Source organism: Bacillus rossius, chromosome 6 (assembly GCF_032445375.1).
Source record: "Bacillus rossius redtenbacheri isolate Brsri chromosome 6, Brsri_v3, whole genome shotgun sequence".
Lineage (NCBI taxonomy): Eukaryota > Metazoa > Arthropoda > Insecta > Phasmatodea > Bacillidae > Bacillus > Bacillus rossius.
Genome location: NC_086334.1, coordinates 23,513,794 through 23,541,519, shown reverse-complemented (window position 1 = coordinate 23,541,519; position 27,726 = coordinate 23,513,794). Strand labels below are relative to the sequence as shown.

Sequence of the window (27,726 nt, the reverse complement as noted above, 5' to 3'; positions counted from 1 at the left end):
GGGATCTGCGGGCGTGCGCGGACAATCCGGCCGCCCGGTGATGTACCGCCGGTGACCCCGTGACCTCGCGAGGGCATGAGCGCGCCTCGTTTAAGGCCCGGCGTCGCCGGCTTTTTGCGAAGTGAAACTACACAGGGGGGGGGGGGGGGGAATTGGTTGTCTGTAAAGTCGGTTTACGGACGATAGTTTAACGTGACAACGTCAACACAAAACATTGATGAAATGATTGCATACTTTTAGGAATAAAATTGAATCGTTTTTATTGAATTATCTCTATTTTGTATGGATACAAACAAGGAGTGAAATTAAATCTACAGTTTAATTGATAAATTTACTTTTATTTGCACTCATTAATTCAAATATGTTTATTACTTTAACAAACATATTATTTTAACTATAACTTTTATACATGTTTGCTATTTAACTTCTTCCAATCTGTGTTATTCTGTTAAGGATAGGACGATGATAGGAAAAGTAGGAAACGAATGGGAGTGTTTCAAGTTTAATGTGCCTCGAACAAGTCAAATCGATGGTTGTTCCAATCGAGTGGAAGAGAGATAGATGCGGCGCAAGCGTACAATGAGCGTAACGGGACATGGCGTAACGGGACAATGTGCGTAACGGGACCCATTTTCGTGCTTGCAGCCGGCGTTCATGGATTGATTAGACGTTGTCACGTCAAAAATAACTTTTTCTTTCTTTTGGGAAACAGTTGCCAAGAAATAGTTTGTAATACTACAACACATGGCTATGGTTATTTTTTGCATACATGAAATACGTTTTTTGAGAAAATACTGAGTAGGTAATTCGTACGAAAATTGGCACAATAATTCTATATTATAATTGATGTTTCATTCAAAGCATAATTTTTTTTGAACCATTAATAATTTGACTTTAATTTTGTGTTATTATGCTTATTAATGCACGCATTTAATTCTGGAAAGCTACTCAGGGAACGGTTTACAAATATCTTTAACAATTGGATGTACTGGGACAACACAAAGCATAAATACCCGGGTAGGTATCCGAAGCTAGTATTACTGCGAACAATATTTTGTAGTTATACAGCTGTTTTCATTTAAATGTGCAAATTTACAAATATCTGTAGTTTTTCACGTATATTTGCTACACTTACAAAAATTGCCACTCACTTTTGTTTACTAATTCCAGAACTTTATGAAGAAAAATAAGTACTACCCGGCAATGGGAACAAATATAGGAAGCTACCACGACGTGTTTTGATTATGAATATTCACCTTACTTTTTACAAAGAGTTTTAAAAGATATGTTGTAGAATATATCTGGGGCAAAATTTAACAAGAATATGTAGTATGCAATGCTTATTCAGTAAAACACCAGTAGAAAATGCAGTAAAAGAAAAATAATATGTGGAAATGCAAAAATACAGCGTGGAAAATACAAACGAGTCTTAAGGCTTCACTTCACCCCCCCCCCCTTCCCCTCCCTAGTGATTAATAGTTACATCTAAGTTAAATGCAGACTTTTATGAAGAAATGTGTTTATTGAAAAGGAGATTATTGAAGCAATTTTGTAGGTGGTATCCAGTTGTGGATCCGCAAGAAATAAATATTCGGTGTAAGACAATTAATTGCACAACTAGCAGTCAAAAAATTATGACTTTGAGTATTTTCCTTTATTTTTTTTTCAAATATCGTGTAGCAATACATGTATGTACATTATATACAGCGACAAAATTTTCTACAGGACTTAAAATGCAAATATTAATATATGATATAACACAAAATAAATTTATCGTAGATTAAAAAAAAATGACGTTTAAATACAATTACTGAGCGAGGAGAGTGTAGCAGAGCCTTAATCGGAGAATGACGGTGCGCCGGAGTAATTGTGAAGGCGAGGGGGGGGGGGGGGGGTTTGAGGGATACGTTCACGCACTTCAACAGGTTTTATTACCGAACACGGCCGATCGCACACCGCGTGGAACGAGTTCTTGTGGGCGCGGTCCGAAATGTACGGATGAGCTCGTGCCACGAAAATAATAAGAAGAAAAAAATCTCCGCGCGTTAAGATGAGTAATCCCCATAATTTGATCGGTTTCTCCATCACGAATCCATCGATCTCCCGTGGCCCCTTGGGAAAGTTTTCAGTGGTCGGGCTGCTCATTCAGACGTGAACAAAAAAACATCAAACCATTTGTAGAGTTCTTTTTTTTTTTTTAATAAACACCAGTGGATGATTTTAGCTTATGTAACTTTTAACATTATTTATCAAGTCGCTATCACGGTTCATCAACGGCACTTCCACACAGAATACATTTTTTTTTGTTTTTTTAAATAATTCATTTTGGAAACCAGTATACAAGAAATAATTTTAATAATATAAGAAAACTACTGTAAATATTGTTACTACAGTAGTAATCTGGGGAGAACTGGGTTCGTAAGGGATAGCCCAATTTATTTTTATTAAAGTTATATTAATTAATAATATTTACATTACTAATAAATAATTATACTAAAAAAAGTCTGATTACCAATCACTTGCACTTAAAATGTTTATTCGCAAGTCACTCAGTGTGTGTCAAGTTCCACAATTCGCACTTCTCAATGGAGCTAGGCTCGATAGGTTACCCTGGGACACTAGAGCTTCACCGCCTTTCAAGCAAGATCATGTCTAGTAGGTCAAGTAGGTTCCAATGCTAATGTGATGATATTAGTATTGGAACCTACATTGAAAAATATTTAAAAATATTATATTATGTACAGTATGAAGTAGCTTGGTCGTAGGTAACTGCTCCCTGATGATGGTGACTGCAATGTTGACCGAAACGTCGGTGAATTATTCGCCAAGGACACGCTACAACCCAGAAGCCAAGCTACTTCAGACAATGACCGTGAAAGCCTGCGAACATTATTATGTACAGTATGTTCAGGCTGTTAATAACTCAATTTGTAAAGCCATGTCCATGAAATCTGTTGAAGTATCTAGTAATGTCGGCGACGCCTTACGCTGTATCATCGGGTCATCGTTCTGGTCCATCTTCTTCTTGTGCCCTCGCGATACAAGGCTACGCAATCGTTTTCCTCCTCCGCTCGTATAAGTTATATCCAACCCCCTGTAATCAGCGTTATTTCGGAGGGTTAATTTATTCTTTTTTTTGGTACTCAGCTCGGAATGTTTATAATGGGGCGAGCCAAGCAGTAAAGCGTGATGGAGAAAGTAGAAGAACATAGGTTGCGCGCATGTTCTCAGCATCTCTGCTCCGATACACAGCAGACCAGCGACCTTATCTTGTAGCACCTTTGGACACGAACTGTTCATTCAAAGTTTAGATTTGCATGAATTTGTTTGCACAGATAACATATGTATATTTGCCATGTTCAGAGCACGCTAAGAGCCTTTTCGAGGTTTTGTTAAAATTGTTAATGGAGACTTTAATTGCGTTCATAGCATAGTTTAAGAGAAAAGAACATTCAGGGCTGAAAGTGTAAAGTTTACACTACTTCATAATGTTTCCAGTTTCTTCTAGTACACCACTGATAAAAACGATTATTCGATCAACAAAGCTCAAGGTTCTTTTTGACAACAAATTTCTTTATTTTATTTTCTCATTTTAGTAGGGGGGGGGGGGGGCGGCATGAGAATTCAAATTCAAAGCTAAGGTTCGCATAAAAAGGGCACAACTGTTATCTTCCCTCAGCATAACCCCTTCCCAGCCACACCTTTATTTCCTCACCCGTAGGCGGGAATGTAGGCGATGCCAATATGGGAGGAGTACCAAAAATATAAATGCAAAACAACAACAAAATAAATTCTGTAAGGAGTTGAAAATGAGGAAAAATGGTAGTATATAGTTCAATAGAGTGTGTCAAAAAAAAATTGGCAGAGTGGAGGAAGATGAAGAGTATAAAAAAATTGTTTAAGATGTACAAGATAGGTGGTGGAGTGGAAGGGGATTAAGAAAGATGATGTAAAATGTCGTAAGACATACGGGAGATGTGGAAAGAGTATTTTTACACATGCAATAAAAACAATGTAATATATCACCAACAGCAAAACACAAACACACACGTATCTTGTCCATAGCTCATCCTAGCTTACATTGAGTGAATATGACTGATGTGTGGCAAGCCTGCGGGAATATCTCCTCCTCTGGAAAGAGGCTCCTTCTCCAAATCTCTCCGCTATTCAGTATCGATTGGGCCATCCCCTCACCACTAGGAACAACAAATTGAATATTTTTTTTATATAGCAAAGTTTCAATTAGGCCACCCCCTCCACTTTCTCCTTTCCTGCCTCCTGCTTGCCAGCTCTTCATCACGCCATTCCTACTTCTCTCCATTCTCCACCGATCTGTCTTAAACAAGTCTATCTTGACTGTATTGCATACATGTGTATTAGTTATACTACATATGATAAAATGTGTAAGCAGAAAATAAATATAGTGAACTTACAATCTTGTCCTCAATTTAAAAAATAAAAGTATCAGTCGATTTTATAACAAACTAGAATTTCTCAGTGTTCTCTAAACATTAAAGTTTGGATTTCAATTATTTTGCTGCGTAAACTACACCCTCCAAACCTGTGCTATGGGACAATAATTTAAGCAACATGGATACTCTATAGTTTAGTTTCGAGTCGGTTTTTGTACATCGAAGAGCCCCTCTTAAAAATCTCTCATATATTATTGAAAATTTGGATCTGTTGTTAACTTAAGACTGAATTGTTGTTTTCAAATTTTTTTTGGCCTAAGTAATAAATGCTTATTTCTATGAGATGTAGTGTTAAGTTAATTTTAATTAAATTTAGTCTATATGTTTAAGGTTGTTAAACTTCATCCAGAAAACATCCTGTATAGGTCCTCGAAACTTAGGACCCAGCCGGTACTGATTTTATATCTCACAGCTGTATTGCTCTACCGAATGTGTGTTTAATTCCGAGTTTACACTTCCCCTAAGCTTTGGTAAGTTTCATGGAAATTGCGCAGAAGTAAAACCTAAACCCCCAAGTTACATTAGACTGCAATCTTCGAGTTATCTTCATATCTACTTAAAACTAACTTAAGTAATAACTATCCAGCACCATTTTATTTTTACCTCTCCCGCAAACCACCTCGTTACCATCCATATGCACAACGTGTTTGAATTACTCTGTGTCATCTGAACTTGTCATTCTAATTATTTAATTTGATTTATCTATTTTTTTGTACTATATCGAGTTTATTAACGATGGTAAATATCTTCAGTTTTGTTTCCCGCCGCAGAAATGTACGTTGATATTCTGCCGTAGTAAGCATTCAAGCAGGTCAGAACGTCATGCCAGTTCTAACGAAGCAAATGTACTGCACGTTAAACTGTGCACGTGAAACACTCGCAACTTAGAATAACGTGTCCGCAAGCACGAACAACTACACTGGAACTGGAACAGAAATATTCATGTAAAATTACAGCATTTTGTAATATGTATATTTACATAATAAACAACTGTGTCACTAAAAATAGCGTTTGCAGTAATGCTGGGTACGGATTCTTATTCGGGAATTTGTGCTTTGTGTTGTCCTAGTACCTCCAATAGTTAAATGTTATTGTAGACCATTCCCTGAATTAGCTTTCCAGTATTACTGCACACATTTATAAGCACAATAAAACTAAATAAATAAAAATAGTTAAATATAATTAAATTATATTTTCAGTGATTTAAAGAAATTATGCTTGAATGAAAAAAAATTAATCAAAATATAAAATTATTTTCCAATTTCCGTAATAAATGCTTATTATTGTCTCGAAAAACGTATTTTCGTATATGCCAAAAAAAAAATTGTCATGTGTTGTACAAAATTTACAAGATCTTTCGTGAATATCACAACTGTTTCCTTGGCAACTGGTTTCCAAAGGAATCTTTTGTGAAAGTACAGAGAATGTTTAGTGTGTGTACTCGGCGGTAAGTGCCGGATGAGCTGGAACGAGCCCCTCTCTGCCCCTGTTCACGCAACACATGTCGAGTCGAGCGGGTTGTTCAGCCGGGAACCCCGGGCTTGTAGCCGCGTCTTCTCTCTCCCTCTATCTCTCTCTCTCTCTCTCTCTCTCTCTCTCTCTCTCTCCCACTTGACTCGCCGAGCCACCCCTTCCTTCGCTCAATTTGCATTCGATTAAGTTTCTCCGTCGCTCGCTGCTGCCGACACCAGGAGAAAAGCTTCTGCCTTAAGTTAAAGTGTGGGCGTAGTCTATGGGAGGGGGGGGGTGGGGAGGAGGAGGGTGCTTCACCCTTGAATAGTAATAGGATTGCTTATTAGATTAGCCAGCAACAGTTGCAGCGCAAGTTAAATTGGGGAATGTTGTTCGCAAGCATCGTGTTGCGTAATTATCTAAGTTTCTCATAATGTCCCTTTAAGATGTACGTCACTGAACACGGTATAATTTAATATCCGGGTTATATATTATATATTGACGCTCATCACTGACTCAACGAGTCTGTAACGCTATAAGCTAGTGCCTACCTGCAGAATGCTAGCGTGCGGCGGGAAGTCTTGAGGCAGGCACTCTGCAGGTATCCGCACTTTCTGTTTTACACACAGGCACACATTCATATTTTTTTATAGGTATGTGTTAAGAAGCGCATTTGAATTTTTCACTAAATGATGGCGTTAGAAGTTAGAGCAATTTTTTTTTAAATTTGTGAGTTTTTAATCATTCTTTTACTTTTAGAATTTAATTAATTAACTTTTCATGGTAAGTAGATATTCAGTTTATCGTATCAATTTTGATTACGTGATTGTGTCTTTATAATTAATTAAAGATTATTGAATGAGACAATTCACACACAATGTAGTTTTTCAATAGGTCCCTAATTTAAAAAAAAAACATATTTGTCAAATATTTTTTTATAATTATATATATTAGGAAATAATTTTTTTCACAATATTAAAAGAAATTGAATTTTTAATTAAACATTTAGTGTAGATTAAATTAAAGTGTTTGTAATATTCATCATTTTTTCAACGGGCACCTTAGAAAGAACTAGCTATTGAATATTGACTAAACGTAGATCATCCAAAGAACTAATAATTAAAAGCTAAGATGTATTGCAACTGAAAATGTCACAAATCAAAACACATTATTTATGAGGCAGTCCGAGCTCCAAGTGTAAATTCCATTGAAACTGGAACATTGTTTTATTTGTCACCCTGTACTGCAAGACAGGGGCCTAGCCAGGGGGGGGGGAGGGGGGTTAGGGGTTCAACCCCCCCCCCCTTAGCACCAAATCTTTAATTAATGTCTTATTCATCACTAAAACAAATTTCATATTAAAATTAATAAAAAATTTACCATTACAATATTTAAATTTAAGTACCTAAAACTGCTAAAATAGCACTATTTTACACCTTAAAATCCAAATTTTCCCGGGGGAGGACCCAATACGGGGGGGGGGGGGGCATGCTTCTTAACACCCCCTACACAAATCCTGGCTACGCCACTGCTGCAAGATGATTGTTGTCAGTTGATGGTGCCACCGTGCTGCAGGTGGCGGTGAAGGTGATCGACACGGCGCGCCTGAGCGACGACTACTGCCTCAGGAACCTGCACAGGGAGGCGTCGCTGCTGTCCCGGCTGTCGCACCCCAACATCGTCAGCCTGTTCCAGGCCGTCCGGGTGAGCGAATCTTCGCGCCGCCAGAAGGTGACCCTGGGTTGGGGGGGGGGGGGGGGGAGGATATCTCCGGGACCATGGGGGACCCGGTCGGGTCGTTACCACAACGTCGAAAATACCAAAAACGCCGAATGTCAAAAATTGACCACAACGCCGACAGCTAGAAAACTGCTGTGTACCGCAACGCCGAAATAACAACTGAATGAATTTGTGTGTGTTTCTTAAATGTACCTTAACGCCGAAATACCACAATCAAACCTAACCTTACCCAACCTAACCTAACCTAGCGTAATATAACCTAACCTAACTTAACCTAGCCTATTCTAGCCTAGCCTAACCTAACCTAGCCTAACCTAACCCGTCCTGCAATGACATTTTTCGCCGTTAGTGTATTTCGGCATTGTGGTATTTCGGCGTTGTGGTATTTCGGCGTTGTGGTATTTCGGCGTTGTGGTGCGTCCCCGGCCCGGTCGAGTTTCAACATCTTAGCAGGAACCAAATCATGCGACCTGGTACTCCTGTACTCCTACACGGGCCTCGGGGTTCGATGCCAAGTTCCGGTACTCGGGCCCTTAGGCCCGCACTGGCGATGAAGATATCCCTGTCAGACAGTCGTGATGACTGCTTGGGGGTTGCTTCATTAAGCGATAATTCTGAGCCCAGCTCTCGGTATAGGGAATTCCGTAATTTCGCGAATGGAACGGTGCTGCCATCTGTGCCGGATAACGCGGACCAAAGTTCACAAATCCAGAGCGAAACATAATGAATTTTAACAAGATGAACAGTATTTTTAATAATACTCCTTGTCGAAAATCAAAATCCAAAGCTGCAGTTTATTTTTCATGTCTTTTTTTTTTTTTAACATTTGGTTCTGTTAATCAAATTATTCAATAGTCGACGTAGCTGCTCCGGCAGCGAATTTTAGCGGTGGGTGCGGAAACTACTTGTGATTCGCGTCCAGAAATGTAGTTTGCTTAGGCCTATACATTTATCACGTTCGGCTTTATTTTAAAGAATTATACGTTAAATTTCATGTCCGAGTTTCGTATTATAACGTGTTTATTTGCTCGTTACCTCGGTTAGATGTTACATATCTCTGGCGAGTACTAAACGACTCGCTCTTTTTTTCTTTCTTTTTTTCTGACAAATTTGAGACAAGTTGCACCACAAAGACTATACAGAAAATTTGTATACTCATAAATAGCTAAATATAAAAATAGAATAACTGATAAACATACACGCAAACTTTGTATTCAACTACATATCACACGTAGTTCATTGCCCGCTGCTAGAATTCGCTGCCGGAGCAACTACGTCGGCTATCGATTCATTCCATTTTCAGGCCGAGATTTTTTAACTATGAAATGAAAAGGCTCTGATAAAAACGAAAAACACTTGAAAAAAACACAAATCCCCGTCTTTGGACTTTTTTTCCGATAGTGAATTTGATTAAAATACTGCCCATTTTGTTAAAATTCATTAAATATTTGTATTTGTGAACTTTGGTTCGCGCCATCCGTCGCAGATTGCAGCACCGAGGTTACACATCTCCGTTCCGTGCGACTTCAGTTTCCATTCACGATCTTACTCCTACTAAATGCTGTACACCAGAACTAAGATGTTACACAATGACCTACCTGCTCCTCAGCCACAGTTATTCGTGCGGCTGTAAAGTGTTCGTAAACAGACGTCGTGTGTTGTTTTTGACGTGACAACGTCTAATAAATCGATGAACGCCGGCTGCACGCACGAAAATGTGTCCCGTTACGCACATTGTAGGCTTGCGCCGCATCTATCTCTCTTCCACTCGACTGTTTATGAAATGAAAAGTTAATGTGGTGTTCATTGCTTATTACAACAATTTCGGCAATAATGTTAATTATTCTTGAATTTTAAAAATCTGATTACTAGTATAATTTCAAGTATTTATTCTTTTATTATTAAAACAAAAATGATTCAATTTTATTCATAAAGTATGCAATCATTTCATCAATATTTTGTTATGACGTTGTCACGTTGAACTATCGTCCGTAAACCGACTTTACAAAAAACCAATTTTTTTTTTCTGGCGGCAGTCGGGCGAAGTGGCACCACTGGCGCTACTGTTGAGGTGTCTGGTCAGTCCTCACGAGGCTCTACCTCGGTAGCGACTCTCGCCCCGCCCCTAGCTCTGCGGTAGTGACCTTCGCGCGGCGATCGTTGTTGGAAGAATCCGCACGTCGCTCTGAGTCGGGCCTGCAGGAGCTGATAATGGTGGAGTAAAAAAAAATCCTGCTGAAGACGGCTTTCGCAAGGGAGCGCGTTCTTTATGCGCCACCCTTGCGGAAGCCATCGGCAAGTGGGTTTCTCCCCGGAGCGGACTGAATTTTTGTATTAAATTTACTTTTTTTTTTATGTACCAGTATCTTTTAAAAGGCACATTGAAAACTTTTTTTTCATTGAAAACATTATAAAGTAAATATATATAAAAAAACTTATGAAAATAATAACGCGAATACATGTCAGTCAGTTTCGCATTTCGTTTGTAAACTGAATTTTTTTTAATTTTGTTTAAATGGGATGTCCTATTGCAGACATCGTGACGTAACGTGGTCTCAACCTTAAAAAAAAAAAAAAAAATTAAATTCTCGTCTGCAGGGCACGTAAGGTCTTTGGAAGTCTGCAACTGTAGCGCCATTTGAAAACTTCCTCGAGATTTATAAAATATGCTTGATTGTGAATAGAATTTGAGACACATATGAGGGATCTATGACCTAGGCTGTTGCAACATGTATGGGGTTAATACCAAGGACGGACTTCAGCTGAAGCCATAAATTATTTAAAATGTTGGATAACTGTATGGTTTTTTATACGTTAATTGTGTGCAGAATTTTTTTATTTGGTTATAATTATATATATATTTATATATTTATATTAATTATTATATCTGTTATTAAGAAAATCTATAATCGGCCATATCGGATGCCATCCAGCCATAAATTACTTTAAAATTTTTGTGTTTAAAACAATGCAGGTGTCTACTACGTGATATTGTTTAAAAGTCTTTAAGGTAAATTTTATTCTTTTAAAATCATGATTTGAAAAGACCGGGTAAATTGAATAGTATTTTTTTCTGAAGAAAAAAAAAATCATATCACACAGCGGCCATTAAAATTGAGTTTAAAAGTTCCAGTGTTATATTTCACATCGTTCGTTATAATTATCCATACTGCACGGAAACTTAACAAATGCAGCTTTCCCGGCTAATCGCGCAGAAAGGATGGAGTGAAAGTGGAGCCACTGTATGAGTCGGCAGGTTTAGACCGCGTGAGAACGCGGCTCGGCGTGTCTGGACGTGTCTGGACGTGTCTGGACGTGTCCCAGGGCGGGCCCGTGTACCTGCTGGCGATGGAGCGGGTGCTGGGAGGCGACCTGCGCAGCCACGTGAGGAGCCGCGAGGGAGGTCGGCTGTGCGAGGAGGCAGCGCGCCGGTTCGGCCGCCAGCTGGTGTCCGCCGTGGCGCACATGCACTCCAGGGGCGTGGTCCACAGGTATGAGCTTTCCAACAACAAGCAAGCACGCCACAGAGAAAAAAAAAATGTTTGTTTGTTTGACTCAAACAAATATTTCTTAATATATGGCCAAACAAATTATTTACTTGGCGGAACAAAATATTTTTGTTAGTTTAACCATTGAATATATTATATATATTCAATGGTTTAACCAAACTCGGTAAGTAACAAAAATAATTTGTTACACCTGGCCAAATTGAGGCCGGGCCCCCATCAGAGTCCCAACTCCCACTGCAAGCATAAACTCCTGTTACCTTCCACAAGGTAAATAAACACTTGCCCAGATGGGGGCCTAACCTGCATATTGAATTCAAAATCAAACAAAATCAAAGTGAAATCAAACCTATGCTGAAAAATGTAAGGTGGCAGAACATTGACCGAACACATCAAATATACATTTGAGTTGATAAAATCATTTTGTTGGGTCAACAGAATCTTTCCTACTACAAAATATTTGTTTGAATTAACGAAATATATTTATTTCGCCATATATAAACAAATATTTTGTTGAGGCAAACAAACCTTTCTCTCAGTGGCACCACAGAAAGATTAAAACACAAATTTTGAAGGAAAAAGAAAATTCACTTTATGGGTATAACTTCCAAAAACTCTTTGCAACACTGTAGTCATTTAATGTCAAGTTAAAATAATAATTTTTTTTCTGTTATTTTTCCCCCGTCTATACTTGTGTTGACGTCGAGTCCTGCTAATAATGACCCCGGATGTCGCGGGGGTGGAAGCCGCAACATACCTGACAGTTTTCGATGATTCGGGAGCGAACTGACAGCGTGTTACTCTGAACCAGGGATAACAATTTAATTCCAAAAAAAAAAGTAAAATTCCCCGGCCGAGCAGGAATCGAAACCCGATGCCTGCGGCTTGCTGACTAGGAATGCTAACTGACTGACCCTTTTTAAAACTTCTTTTTTAACAGGTTTGAAGTTTTGAAATTGTTGTTTTGAGAATCCGGCGACCTGCGCGACAAGTTATGCCCCACCCGGAATCTCTCGCACCTAGCGCCGACGTTCCTCCGACTGGGAGACTGCCGTAGTCGATGGTGATTGCGCGGAAGTGGTTCGCGAGGTGCCACCCGAGGCACGTGCGTGCCCCTGTGAACCGCGCTGTTGACTCACGTGCCCAAGAAGGGCTGGAAAAAGGGGGGAGAGGGGTCCGGAGGGACGACTGCGAGCCCTCAAAGAGGATTGCCCCGCTCTCGGGCTCGGTAATTATCTCGCGGCGGCGGGTCTGAGCTGAGCGAGATTGTCGCCATGGCGACAGCCCTTCCCCAGGGGGGGAGCGCGTACGTCTGACCCCGCTTTCCCGGCACGTCCGATACCCGCGGCACGCGATACCGCAACACCGGTACACAAGGGTGCGAAATTATCGCACGTAGTATGGTTTCCGCGGAGGAATTGTGGTACGCCCTCCTAGCCACCCACACCTCTCTCCACGGCGAGTTTCGTCTGCGGCGATCGTCGGGCCGAGGGGGGTTGAGGAGGCCGGGTGATACACAACCACATCCAACCCCCGCCAGCAGCTAACGCCGAAATGATTACAACCCTCGCGCGGTCCGCACTTGGCTCGGGGCCACCCCGCGGACAAATTGCTTGTTTGTCGTCGGTAATGGTCGTTCCGCTCCGGCCACTGTTTACTCTCGCCATTAAGGGGGAGGGGGTAATACCTACGTTTCATTGGTCCCGCTATCGTGGAACTCACTCGTCAGGCGCGAAGCTCCCAGCCTAGTGTGTGTTTAGAAGATGATTTTATTTCCGAACCGTCAATGTAGCCTACTGCCTGTTATCGATCTCATTTCGGGATATCGTGAATAAATGACGTGTTTTACTAGCTAATCAACATTTAAAAAATGTGATTATTTTTTTATAAAAAGAGGACAGGACAAAGATTTTGAAGAATATTTGACATATATTACTCATTAAGTTCTTATTATTTTCATTCATTCATTCATTCTTTAAAATGTTTCATGTCAACATAGTTGCTTTCAACAGGACGTAGTTTCTGTCAGACGAATCGCAAACGTTATATTTTCAACAACAGTATTTTAGTTGGCCCGTTCATGTACGGAAAAAATTATACATCACCACCAACCACAGACATGAACACAACTTGTTACTATCATACCATACCATACCATAACGGTATTTACCACGATTATTCCACCATCATATACATATGTACATATGTACTACATACTTTAGCTAATTTCAGTGTGCTCACTGGCCACTAACAAGGTAAGAGAATTTTCGTGTGTTAGTGATCCAGTGTCGTCCAGGGCATATCGGGATTACTATCGGTCGATCGTCGAAGTAAAACAGAATATGTGTGTTTACTTAAGTCCACTTTGCTTTACCGAATAAATGCGCTGATCTCTCGGGGCGCTAGTTATGTCTAATCAAAGCAAGGACTATCCAATGTGCTGCGTGTGTGTGCATACACGGTGATTTGTTCAGGGCTAGACAAACTGACCGGGTTTGTTGGTGGACACATTTATACAATACATATTGACCAAAAAGGCCCTAGGGTCTAAATATTTTTGTTAAATTTTTTAAAAATATTTTCTTAAGTTGTACCGGAATTTGACCTCTTAACCCCTTTAGCTTCTTTGTCGCATGTTTTAGATTTAATCTTTTTGTATACGTTTGGTCCGTGATGCGAACTTCATCTATGCAAGGCAGTGTTAGATGCAAAGAATGATAGTAAATGACTTTCGACGTGAGAAAAGTGAGAGTTTATTTAATTTTTTTTTAAATTTGATGCATATATATTTTTTAATATGGGTTTTGAAGTTTATTTAAAGTGTAACCCGCTAAGCATACGGTTAGGAAGACTGTTACAAAAACAGGCCATGATATATGTAGACCACTCAACTGCCATACACATTCGCCCATCAGTAGTTTCTACTGGAGCTCGTTGATACAACGCTATGCCAGTGAGAGAAGAGAGCATGCAAGTTTCGGAACCTGCCCAGCAAAGTGTCGATTTTCAACAAGCTATTGCATACCGAGGTTCTAAATTGGTTGGAGGTATTGGCTCTTTTTAGCCACAAACTACGTGTGCGCGCATACTGTATTTAAGAGTTTAACTAAGCCCACGGATCCCTAAGATGTAAGGAACATTTTGGTGGAATTCCTAAACATGAAGTGGACGTTATTAACATATGCAATTGTATGGAAGATTTAACATACAAATATGGCAAATTTCCTATGTATTTGACTCTTTCCTTAACACATTTAGGAGTGAGAGCATGGATTCTTGGAAAACATACCATACAATTTATTGTGAAGATTAATAATTTTCGATACATATTTTGGAACGGACCAAAATATGTTATTTAAGCGTAGTGTCAGATCGGCAACTGTAGTTAGGTTGAACTTTCTATTTGAAACCGTTGACTCAGACCGCATAGTAAACAAATACAGAAACAAAAGTCACAGCAGTCATTACCAGCTCGAGCGGTGCTATTAAGTATACGTAATTGGCCTTTTTTTAAAGTCATAGAGTTCTCAGCACGTTTTTTTATATAAATTAAAGCATGCACAATTTTTATTAGTATATTTAATTTATTAACCTCAAAATTCTATACGAAATACAATGCTGCGATTTGTCTTATCGCGAACAATGTATTAGTTCAGTTAAAACATTTTTATTTGTTGACGCTAATGCTACCCATTTTACCCATACTAAAAATAACTCTAGCTTTTCAGCGAGGTCAATGGCTATAATTTCGATGCGGTGTTTTAAGTTTCACAAGACTGTTGATCACTCCCCGGTATACATCTCTACTTCCGCCCCACTCATTTGGAGCACTTAAAGAACGACGCATCCTGGGGTTTGTGTGGCTGGACGCGAGGGCGTGTTCTCAAATGAAACATTACAAGCAGTCGACCATGGCTATTAGGCTGATTGCTCGAGGGGGGGGGGAGGTACATAATAGGGACTCCGAGCGCGGTCCCGGAGATTGTGGCTGTTCCGCCAGTCCTTCGGTCCATGGGGCGACGAACTGGGCAGCCACTCGCGACTTAGGAACTCGCCACTTGGAACTTTCATCAGTTAGAACGATCGTACCATAGAATACAGGAGCTCAAATCCATGAGATTGTCATGGGGGCCGAGAAAAAAAAAAGGGGCGAAGAGAGTTTTTTGGGCGTGTGTTTTAACCGACACAAGTCATCTCGGGATACGGTGCTCGAATGTTGTGTACTGCCCACATTAAGCAGAAAACTTAAAAAAAAATATGAAGAAAGTTTTCTTTAAAACATAGTTTTGTCGTTTAGGTTTATTAGCCCCCGTTTCACAGTCGCGATTTTGCAAGCGCAGACCGGGCCTTCTCAGTAATGGGCTTCTTATGGATCCCCCCCTGCCCCCACCCATTTTCTGGATCTGCGCCCGTGCATATAAACATACGAGTTAAAAAACATCTTAACTTAGAAGATCATACTTCAGAACTATCACAGCTTAGGAACACGTCACTTATAAACGCACAACGCCGAACCGTGCAACTTAGAAACGTAATAGCTTAGAACATTACGACTTGTAACTATCATAATTATAGCCACGATTATTTCTTGGATTCATTTCACTCCGCGCTGGACTCAACTCGTCCATACGTAATTAATGATTTTTCGAGAGGCCGTTGGTCGTTAGAAAGGTCGCATCCTTTTGGAGGGCTAAACGTGATTGTGCTACCAGTTATTCTCCTTGTTTACAACTGGCTCAGGGTCATCAAGGGCGTATCTAACCACCAACCTGAAACATATATACATGTGCTTCAAGTCTACTTTACCTTCCAATGAATCCACGAAAAAAATCGTGGCTATATAATCATGACTTTCGAAAACACAACCACCCGGGCGCCTGGCGCGCGTCGCGACTTTGCCTCCCTGGCCACGTTCGTGAACATATCGTGGGCTTAGTGGAAAAAGTCGCTAAGGCCAATTTCTGGAAATAGACTGTTAGTTCACTTACCAAGTTTTGCTTGCCTATAATAGCGTTATAATGGACTTGCCGAAATAAATCTAGAAGAAAACGTCCACAATCATTCATTATTTGGACTTCCAAACGTTTTCTTGGCGAAGATATTGCCCTTACAACTTCATCTGTGAAGTTAACTCATTTTCACAAAAAAAAAGGACTTACCAACTTTTTCCACTAAGCCCACGATATTCCCACCGGAGTAGCTGAACGAGAGAGCGTGTCGATCCCCAATAATTCACCATTACACTCTAAAAAGCCGCAGTTCCCGCTTAAGTTAGCATTTACAATGACGACAAGTCCCCGGGGCCGAACATTGAAAGTGGCCACTCCATGCTTATCGCGTGTTCAGCTCTATGCTGGTTTTTCAAGAGTAGGTAGGTATCGAGTGTTTATACATACTGGTGGAAAATAATAAATCATATATAATGTTATCTAAAGAAAAATAAATTGCAATAAATTGAGAGTGACAATCAATATAAATTCCGCGACAAAAGTATGGCAATTAAGCGCAAAAGTGCAGTACAAATCAGACTCATCATCCACCTATTTTTTTTTTGTAATTCGTTTTCCCTCTTTATTTATCCACCTCTTTATCCAGTCCTGAATTCCACGCAGACGAACTCGCAGGTAAAAGCATGTTATAAAATCAGATAGGTACCTACTTTATACTAAAAATAAAAAAAGGCTTAGGCCTATCTCTTTAGTAAATATTATTCTTAAACAGGTTTTTTTTATTAACACAGTCTTATATACACATGCCAATATATTGTGTCTATTTCTTAAGTTAAAATGTTTGGAATAAATAAATACTTTATTTTACAATACCAGCAAAATACTCCTGAAACTGCGCAAGAATTTGTTCAGTTGATTTTTTGTGAATATTCTGCAGACTTAGTTCCTTTCTTGGAATCCCATATTAGTTTTTAAATTGATAGTTTTTAAATTGAATTCCCGTTTTTTTCAGGTATGTGTACTACAGTCTTGTAACTCAGCAATGATGTTCCTTATATTACATAGTCAACATCTGAGAACGAGATTTCCCGAAAATTAGCTCCTAAGGGGTGTTTAGCCCGGGCAACACAGGGTACTTCAGACAGTTATAAATCAATTGTGTAAAAAAATGAAGTGTTAAGGTCACTTGTTTCCCGCAAAGGCGTATCGGTTTCTATTCTCGGTGGGGCCAAAGACCGATAATTTTTCCGCAATTGAGAAACGTGGCGGATGTTTTGGTGCTTTTTTTTTCCCCGAGGCACTTCTGTTAGCATCAGTGTCGACGAGACTTTAAGCTATCATTCATCCATTCATTTTCACCCCGCACTGTTCACGATGTAAAATTTGAGATAGTTGTAAATACTTTATATTATCGTACATATTAAGTATTTTAGTTATGACAGCTAATCGTAGGTTCGCAGAATGTTGCTAGTATTCGTGGGTTTTTTGTTCGTCTCTACTATTTGTACGACCGCTATTTGACTGCTAGGGTCTCAGTTGTATTCATAGGTCCGTGTGAGATATTTTCTGTGTGTGTGTTTTTTTTTTTCTTTTTTGTGCTGTCCAGTTGTTCGTGACGCTTCTCGACCCACACTGAGATAAAGGTTTGTTTGTCTCAACAAAATATTTGTTTAGATATGGCGAAATAAATATATTTTGTTAATTCCAACAAATATTTTGTAGTAGGAAAGATTCTGTTAACCCAACAAAATGATTTTGTCAACTCAAATGTATATTTGGTTAGGTGTAACAAATTATTTTTGTTACTTACCGAGTTTGGTTAAACTAACAAAATATTTTGTTCCACCAAGTAAATATTTGTTTCGCCATATATAAACAAATATTTGTTTGATTCAAACAAACCTTTTTCTCTGTGCATGGTGTGAAATGGACGTATATTGAATGGCAGACTTTAAGCTGACAACTTAACCGAAGTGGCCTCCCTTTGGCCGATCCAAGTAAAAGGGGAATCAAATTTGAAATAAGAACGTAATCAAGGGCAGGATCCTGTCTGCGACTGCGAGATCCGGCGACAGACGTCACCACAGACCAGCGGGGAGGCTCGGGTATTGATTGCGGCCGCCCCTCGCTGAATGACACGCCTGATTGAGGTCAAGCGGAAGACAGCTCGCGGCCTCGTTACCGCGCGAATCGGCTCTGATTGGCTCAATTATGGTAACGAGTCGCGACGTAGCGTATTGTGCCCGCGCCCCAGGTACGCGTCAGCGGGTGGTTAGGCGTCCTTCCAATATTGTGGCACTCGGTCCTCACACATTCCGATATTGTGGCACTCGATTCTCTCACATTCTTATATAGTGGCACTCGATTCCTACACATTCCGATTTAGTGGCATTCGATTATCACACATTCCGATTTAGTAACACTCGATTCACATATTCCTATATCGTGGTACTCGATGCTCACACATTCCGACTTAGTGGCACTCGATTCACATATTCCTGTATCGTGGTACTCGATCCTCACACATTCCGATATTGTGGCACTCGATTCTCTCACATGCCGATATTGTAGAACTTGGTTATCACACATTCCGATAATAAGACGCTTGGTTTTTATAAATTTCGATATTGTGGCACGCGTTTCTCGCACATTTCGGTATCGTGGCACCTTGGTCTCACACTTCTGAGTTTTATCTTTAAAGTTTAATGGTAACGGTGATACTACTAAATTGATTAAAAAAAAATTGTATTGCCTAACATGAGTAAACCGAAGTCACAAATGTCAGGACAATACAATGTAATAAAACAAACCATAGGACAAAAAAGAGCGCGTGTAACTCAGTCGCGTAATAGCACTTCTTTCGTAATTCAAACCTCGACTCGTAAGTATATCGACAGAGAGAGAGAGAGAGAGGAAGGAAGAGAAAAAGAAGAGAATTTTATAAATACATATTACTCACTGTTAAAATACACCATTAAGGAAAACTGTGCGTGTGAAATACTCACACCCTAAAGTAAAACTGCTTGTGTTACTGTTTCTTCAAACACGCCAAATCTCTGAACGAAATATGACATTTATAACAGGTAGTGCAATCAATGCGGGAAATGCAGGGACTGTAGGGACTGTCTCAACAGCGCTCTCTGCGCTGCTGGTTGAACAAGGAGGAACGCTAGCGCGCCGGTAGCAAATATATGCGCATGCGCACATACTTGGTCTTATTCTTTCGTTCATCTATCTCTCTCGGTTCTGTTTTCTATCATTGCATAAAGAGTAGAACGAAAACGAGCCCAGCAACTATATAACATAGTGCTATTATAATTTGGCCTTTAAATTTTACTCTCATCACGTCCAAATAAGTTTCACTTCAAAAACAAAGACACTGTCCCGAGTGTCCCTTCCATTTTTTTTCGATGGCTGTCTAACTGCTAGGCTCTCAGTTCAATTCCTAAGGTCAGATACATGCACACACACACGCACACACATTTGTGTTGTCCTGTCGTTTGTGAGTATTGTTCACTCATGAAGTGCAATGGAAAACGTTCATTAAAATTCGTTCAGAAATCTTATTCCGAGTTATTCCGGTGCAAGGGCTTCAGTTGCTATCGCGACTTCGCTATCACGAAACTGTGGAGAGTAAACGAGCACGACTATCAAGCAGCCCTGACAGCACTGTGATATTATCATGAATATGACCAACGGTTAATCGTTGGTCTTGCACTTAAACATGACTGGAAATAACCATGTCATTAGGAGGAACGATTACGAAGGGGGGAAAACTCATGATTGGACTAACAGCCCACGACTGAGCGATCATCTCATTACCCTACACCCACGAATATCCACGTACAGCCTCGGCCATGCTATGGCCAGAGAACATTTCCAAGGCCAGTTTTCTTTACGTGAAGTTCAGGGGAGGGTTATTTCGTGTTGAGACTCATCATCAAGTATTACCCCCTCCCCTCATTGTTTCCAGTGCACCTCTCTTCAAGGCTGCAAAGGAGTGACATAACTCACCTTTCAGTAAAGTTACGCCACTTTTTGGGCTTATTCCTTGCATTATTTGGAGCAAAATATGCTATATAACTGTCTGTCCTATTCCCAATATTGACAGAGCAATCTGAAGAATTGGGAATGCCTCACAATGAACGGCTTATTGCGTATGGGGATGGATGAAGGACACTGTTTGTCAAAGGATTGCACGAACACGTATGATGCAAACCGCTAGAGAAGTCAAATACAGTGGTGTGCAGCCTCGTAGAGCGACACTTGTGTTACGTGAAGCAATGGAAACATTTTTGAACATATTTTGTAAGCTTGCTTCACGCAATTGCGATGCTAAATTGTAAATAATGCCTTTCGACGATACATCACTATGGTTACTTCTGAATGGGTTATTACTGTATTCGTCGTTTTTTTTCTAATGCTTCGAATTACTCTGTAATTTTCGGAAATATGACCCACGTTAATTAAGTAAGGAATAAGCCCTGTGATTGGCGGCAACTCATCGAGTGAATCATCCTTATATTTGGGGCACGTTCCAAGGACATTTTTAGAAGCCTTGTTTGAATAGTTCTTCGAAACTATTGTGTATCAATCACTTTACTCTCTAAAAAAAAAAAAAAAATGTTTTTGGAATCTTTACTCACCAGGCGCACCCTGACTCGCCGCCCTAGCATTTCCGTCTGTTCCGTGGAGCAGTGTCGCCTGGCGACGCGGCAGGGGTGAAGGGGGTTCAAAGAGGACACGAGATGGTCGGGTAGAGAGAGCCGATGCCAGTCCAGTGCAATAGTACTGCTAGGCTACTGAGAGTACTAGGAATGTGTTAAGTAACTAAGACGTGGAGCAGGAGTAGAGTCTGCAAGTAGCCACGAGCCTTGCCGCGGTACACAGTAAGGCCGCTGCTCGCGAGCTAGGTCCTAGGTTCGACCCTCGGGCAGAGTAGAGCCTGCAGCCACTAGACTTCGTGTATAGGGCTGAGCATGCAAAGACGACAAAAAAATTTTTTTGAAGGTTCTATTATTGAAGGACTCTATTTCTAACACCCTAGAACTTATAGACAGGCGACAAGTGCCAAGATCACGAATCCAGCGCCTTCCTCTCTCTCCCCTGTCCATTCCCTTCTATTCCTACCCCGCATTCTTCTTCACTCATCCCCATTTAATCCAGTTCAACACTGGTGGTGTCAGATTTATTGGCCCAGGATTCAGGTGCGGAGCTGGGAGACAATGCCCGCCATATTTGACGACCTTCATTTTGACCCCGGAGGTCATCTTGGATGATGTCACGTCGGCCATCTTGTATTTTCAGGAAGTTGCACCATGGCAACGGCTACAGTAGGTAGCCCTTCTTCGGAATCTACCTAAAACAGCGCACGGGATCCACCCGTCAGTCCGTACAGCCTGTCCGCACGCAGTCAGGCGCAGGGAGAGCTGAGTTGCTGGTTTCCACGGGACACAGAATGTATTCCTTCGGCCAGGACAGAATATTTTTTTTTCCCTCCTTCCACTACCACGAGCGTTTCCGAGCGCGGCGAGCACAATAGGTAATTAAGGCGAGGCAGATGCCGGGCCGCTCCCAAGGACATAGTCCGCTGACCCTTCCCCCCTCACTCCCCCTTCTCGCTCAATTCCCCCCTTCGGACTTCGTGAGTAGCTCTCCCGAAGTCAGGGATGATAGAAGTGCCGGTATCGTGGTACCCCTGCCATTACCATGGTACGTGTACCATTTCGAGCTTTGTGTACCGCATACTACGTCGAATGCTATCATGGTACGCTATTGAACTACTATTAAACTCACAGCGGTAGGTCAAATTGTTCAAATGTGCACGAAAGTGTGCAAAAGTATGAATGCGTATGGGAAATTATCGGAAAGTATGAGAAAAAAAAGCACGATTATGCGTTGAGTAGTTAAGAGTGCGGTAGTGTATAATGAGGCGTGCTCCGCCTATTTTTGGCGCGCTTCTGTCTGGTAACTTACTCTATGCGCTAACGCAAGAGCTGCTTACATTTATAATTCGTTATTTCTAAACGTGTGTTTTTGATATTACTTATTGAGAATATATTTTTATTTATATTATTTAGCGCTGTTCTAGTTTATGTGTGGAAATGTGTTAACATCTAAGTATTTGTACAGCTTAGTTATTTTTTAATGTACACGCACGTACCAGGGGAATACCATGATTTTGTGATTTGATAGCTGGGGAGACTAACGTATTTTTTTTTAAATTGTTTGAATGGTTATCGGCTTTCGCCCACAACCAGCACTAGATGCCTTTTCTTAGTCTTAGTTTTTTTATTATCACATCACCAATCAAATATCCGTACGTAGATTAACACCCATGCCTTACCCGGGACTCGAACCCAGAACCCCTCGCCGCACCGTAAGCCAGTGTGCATCCGACTACGCCACGGAGGTCGGCGAGACCAGTGTTGCCAACCAGACAGATGTGAAATTCTCATGTTATGGCAAAAAAATTCCCATTTTTCTACAAAAATTCCCACGTGCTATTTTTAAAAAAATTTAGTAACACTCTTAGAGCTAACATTAACGTAAAGGTATTTATTTCAATATATATTTACACAAACACATTCACTGTTAAATAAAAAATTAATTTTAACTTTCGTCATTTGTAGTGCAGTACAAATTCTTCTTGTTATGAAGTTTTAGGTGGCTTTCATGCACTTTGAAAGTTGTGCAGTCAATGTCATTTGTTTGAAATGCCGACCTGACAACACAAACTGCATTTAAGGTCTCTTCGCCATCCTGTTCCTTTTTTTGGTTTTTATATCGGTCACCATTGAAAAAATCCTCTCTGCTTCTGCGTTGGAATGAGGAAGAGAGAGAACACATTTAGCCAGTCTACTTAAGTTTGGAAAACACAATTTGTCACTGAAATCTCTTATTTGAGAGATATTATCCCACATTGTGTCAATATCCATTTCTAAAAACTTCTTTTTCTGATCCGCAGTTATACTATGTGGCAGACTTCTCCATTCGACAGCTAAATTATTCAAATCAAATCCGCCTATTTGCGAAGCTAAAGTGCTTAAATCCTTAACTTCATTTCTCTCTGACTTTTCAAGTGCAACAGCTGGATCGACAAATTTCATTTCTCGAAAGAGTTCACAGTCCAAAGGCAGACGTTTTTTCATTTCATCTGTAGCACAAATGTAGAACTCAAGGCACTTCAGTCTGAACTGCTGGACACTCGAGGCACAGTCTTCCGGCAATGACTGCAAAAACTTCTTACACTCAGGTCCGAGGTCTGTTGTCTGTTTCAGCTGATTGAGACACTCAGCTTTCAAAACGTTTTGTGCAAAATTGTTTATCAGGGTGCTAGATGCTTCCAACAACTTGTGTATAAGTATTTTTCTTGACTGAAAAAGTGCATTGAAAGAATTGAAATAAGTCAAAACATACTTGAGAAAAAGCAAATATGCCTTGGTGTAGTGGTTCTGTAGTTCATTAAAAATGAACTCTGCACTCTTAAGTTTATCTTCAACAATGGCAAGTTGGAAGTATTGTTGCAAAGGTTCCCAGTTCTCTAGAAGACGAACAACACATTGATGCAATACCAACCATCTTGTACCAGATAATTTGAGCAACTTACGCTGTTCAGTGTTAAAAAACTCTTGAAACTCTCGCAAAATGGCACACCGCTTAGCACTTCCAGAAATATAACTGCACACACATCTCAATAATTCTTCGCATGACCGGGGAAGTTTCTCGCATGCTTTGCTGGCTATTATAGCCGATGTATGACAGATACAGTTAAGAACTATAAGACCTGGTGTTACAGTCTTTAATCTTGTAACAAAAGAGTTATGTGAACCGACCATGACAGGCGCATTGTCACATGCCAATCCAATTATATTCTTTAAAGGAACATCCTTTGCCTCAAGAGTGTTACAGAAAGCAATAAACAAATTATCAGCAGAGCAATCTGTAGCATCTAGCGAAACCAACTCAAGCAATTCAGTTTTCACTCGTCCATTAAGGGGTGAAAAGTGCTTTACCAGGATACACATACATTTCTTGTCTGCGATGTCAGTAGTTTCATCAATCAAAACAGAAAAAAGGTACAGTTTTAAGTGTCTCGACTGTCTTTTCTGTTTCTACTTGTGCAACAATGTTTTTTACTACTTGTGTGCATTTTGTGCGACCTAGTGTAATATCAGCAGCTATTTTCGAATCACTAAAGACTTCCTTAATCACTGGAATTAAATGCTCAACTACCTGGAATGCAACATTATGTTCAGCGAAAAAAGTTGCTAGTTTTATTTCTGCAGTCTTCACTTTGTCAACATGCACCTTGTTTTCATCTTTTTTTGCAAAACAGCTCAAAATGCTTTGGTTACTTCCTATTTGTTTAACATTTTTGACATGCTTACCTGTAACTGCATGTTTTTCCAATTCACTTTTGCCACAAGAAACAGCCACATTACAAGCTCGGCAAAATGCTTTATTCTTGTCGCTATCAACAGGCTGCAACCAACCTCGAAATTTTTCTTCTTGCAGCCACGAGTTCTGAAATGTTTTGGCAGATGTGACACGTTTTTTAACACGTATTTCACTATTGTCTTCATTGTTAGGTACCTGATGAAAGTTTTTGTTTCTTTGTGTGAAAAACACTCTCGTCACTTACATCACACATGCTGTACAAACTACCAATTATTTACGTTTTACGACATGTAGCACGATTTTAAAACCTACGCAACTTAATAATACGAAAAATGCCACCAACCTTTATCCATGAAAAATGCTCTACCAGTTGGCAGTCTTACAAATGTCACAGATAAAAAAAACTTTTTGCCCATAGAGCATATAATGGGAAGAACGAAAACTTCATAGCACTAAAGCAGAAATCGCCTACAAATGAAACAAGTCAATAGAATTGTTTGCTTTGATTTATTTGATATTTAACTCGCCTTTAAAATATTATTTATAAGATAAAATTTGTCAAGATGTTGTCTTTACAGTTTTTCCCACATTTGAGGCATTTTAGTGCTAATATTCCCATTTTCCCTTTTTCAAATTTTTGAGCCCAAAATTCCCACGAAATGGGAAAAATCCCACGAGTTGGCAACACTGGGCGAGACTAACGAAACTTTGGCGACAGTCGGGATAAACAGTTTGGAACCAGAGAGACAACTGCGGTGTGTCGTTTGGACGCGCGCGGCGCACTCGCGCATGCGCGTAGAGCCGAGGTGAGCGACATCTCGCGGCAGTCGCTGCTACTAACAGCTGGAGACCACACCTGCGGCTGAGCGAGCTACCGGGTGCCTGCACGTGGACTGCGAGGCCACAGACCACCAAGTAAGACCGGCGCCAACGTGATTCTCACGTCTGTGAACGGTTACGAGTTCTCCCGCAGGGGACCTTCAGTTCGCCACAGGCTAGTTACGTAAACGTAACGCTACTTTTAACTTTTGGTTTCAATGAACAGACACTTCACTGTGAAGACTTTGCTTCTCACGTATATTTTTTTTGCTCTGTCGTTCGTAGTGAACAAACTAATTCAACTCAATTGTATTTCGAGGCAGAATCCCTGCTAACTGCTGGCGGGACGGACTCTCGATTACGTAATCCGTTAACGTCTCGTGTGGATTTTGAACAAGTATACTCGCGCAAGGCAAGGTAAGCGCGCCTGTTCCTCGCCTGCAAGCACAGCTCTCCGCTCGCCGGAGCATTTGACAGCAGTTAAACATTGCTAGTGTAACTGGGACTTGGCTGACACCACGGAGCTGCGGACGTGACCTCGCGTTGTGTGACGTCAGGAAATCACCGTTAAAACTTGCTGCAACCATTCGCAAGCAACTCGCGAGTGCACTGCGCCCGAATAGTTTTAACTGTTGAACTATATTTTCACGAAGAACTTGCGGAAACTTCGCTCCTGCAAGTGACAGAACTTCACCATTTTCTGTCAGTGTCCAGAAAAAAACGCCGTCAGAGGATAGAAGGCCCGGACATGTTTTTCAATGCTGCTCTTGCTCCGTAACGTTCAACTTCAGTTGTTTTGCGACAAGTTTGCGAGGCACAATAATTATTTCATTAAGTCTGTACGGTACTCCCCACAGCCTAAACAAAGAGAAGATTCAACAGACACTAATTATTTAGTTTAGTTTGAGCCATTTGTATTTATGCTGCGCGCATTTAATGTTTTTTTTTCTTTTTACTACTACTGCGTTTTTTCAAATATAATTTTGTGTGATAAAATTTGTATGTGGAAACAGAAGGAAGCCGTGGTACTCATTTACGAAAGCCTTAAGGAATATCGCTCCCTGTTACCTTTCAACCGTAACCCGAGTAGTGTATGCAGAATATGTTGTAATTTTTGCAATTTTGCATTTTTTACTTGTTTCTACTCACAGTATGGGTTACAACAGTTTGCTGTAGCTATAACTTAAGTGATGCCGTGCCGTGGTAGTGCTGGGATGCTAATTTACTGTTTAAAGATAAGAGGAAACAAATACAAGATGAATGGTCACAATTGTAACAAACATGGGAGCCATTTGTATTTATTCTGTGAAATAATAATTGGGGTTTGGAAAGGATCTCGTCTTTCATAATGTATACAACTTTAATAATACTATCGAAATACTCTATTTTGTGGTTTTTTTTTAAAATTAATATCAACAAACAGTAAAATTAAAAATATACTAGAATTTGTTATAATAATAGTAAGTATAAATAATATTAATTTGTTTTTTTTAACAATCCTGGAGGTATCAAATCTGGCCACAGGGGACGCCATTTGCTCTGCACTGCAATCCAAGGGCGAGACGGACTGTAGTCACCGCGGCGCTCGGTGCTCGGTATTTCCGGCGGCGCTGCCCGCTCGCCGCGCGGTCCTCGCCTCCTCGCCGACCACTCCTATCCCATCGTCCCCCTCACCGACGGGAGAGAAAAAAGATAACAAACCACGCAAGCTTATTTGTTGTTATTGTGAGGAAGGTCGTGTCCCTCGTGTGCCGCGTGACCAGCTCGTCGACGGCCGGAGTCGGACACGTCATAGCCGCACTGTTATTTAGTTTTCATAAGAAAATAGCACGTTCAACAACAAAAGATGGTAAATATGTAGAGTAGCGGTATATGCAGGAAAAAAATGCTAAAAATCCGAAAATACTTTTATTCTATGCTCTTTTACTTCCTCCTTTCAAATCAACCGGCGGAGGTAAGAAATTCCAAATACTTTAGGAGATATCGAATTTTTTAATTTTTCAATACAACACCTGTACAACCATTCGACCGTCGCCATTTTTGTAATTTTGCCGTGTGTTCGTGAATGCGTAATAAATAAAATGGTCGATTAGGTCAGGTCAGTTACATTATTAATACTTTCAAACTAAGCGGACATAAAAAATAATGTGAATTAATTTTAATGGCTGTTTAATTTTAAAATATTTATAATGTAACTGACCTGACCAAACAAACCGGGACAAAGGATGAACAGTAGAAACTAAAATGGTCGTTTATGTAAGGTCAGTTACATTATGAATACTTTCAAACTAAGCGTACATTAAAAATAATATGAATTTATTTCAATGGTTCTTTAGTTTTAAAGTATTTATGATGTAACTGACCTGACCTAACAAACCCGGACAAATG

General features: G+C 40.3%; 1 protein-coding gene across 3 annotated transcripts in view; it reads left to right on the top strand.

The window, feature by feature from the left end:
* LOC134532876 (uncharacterized) overlaps positions 1-27,726 on the top strand; it is a 706,177-nt gene that overhangs the window by 648,874 nt on the left and 29,577 nt on the right. For all 3 annotated transcript variants that reach the window (XM_063369880.1, XM_063369882.1, XM_063369881.1), the window contains 2 exons: positions 7,500-7,628; positions 10,989-11,155. In XM_063369880.1, coding sequence (XP_063225950.1) covers positions 7,500-7,628; positions 10,989-11,155 — 296 coding nt within the window. The remainder of the gene's footprint in view (positions 1-7,499; positions 7,629-10,988; positions 11,156-27,726) is intronic.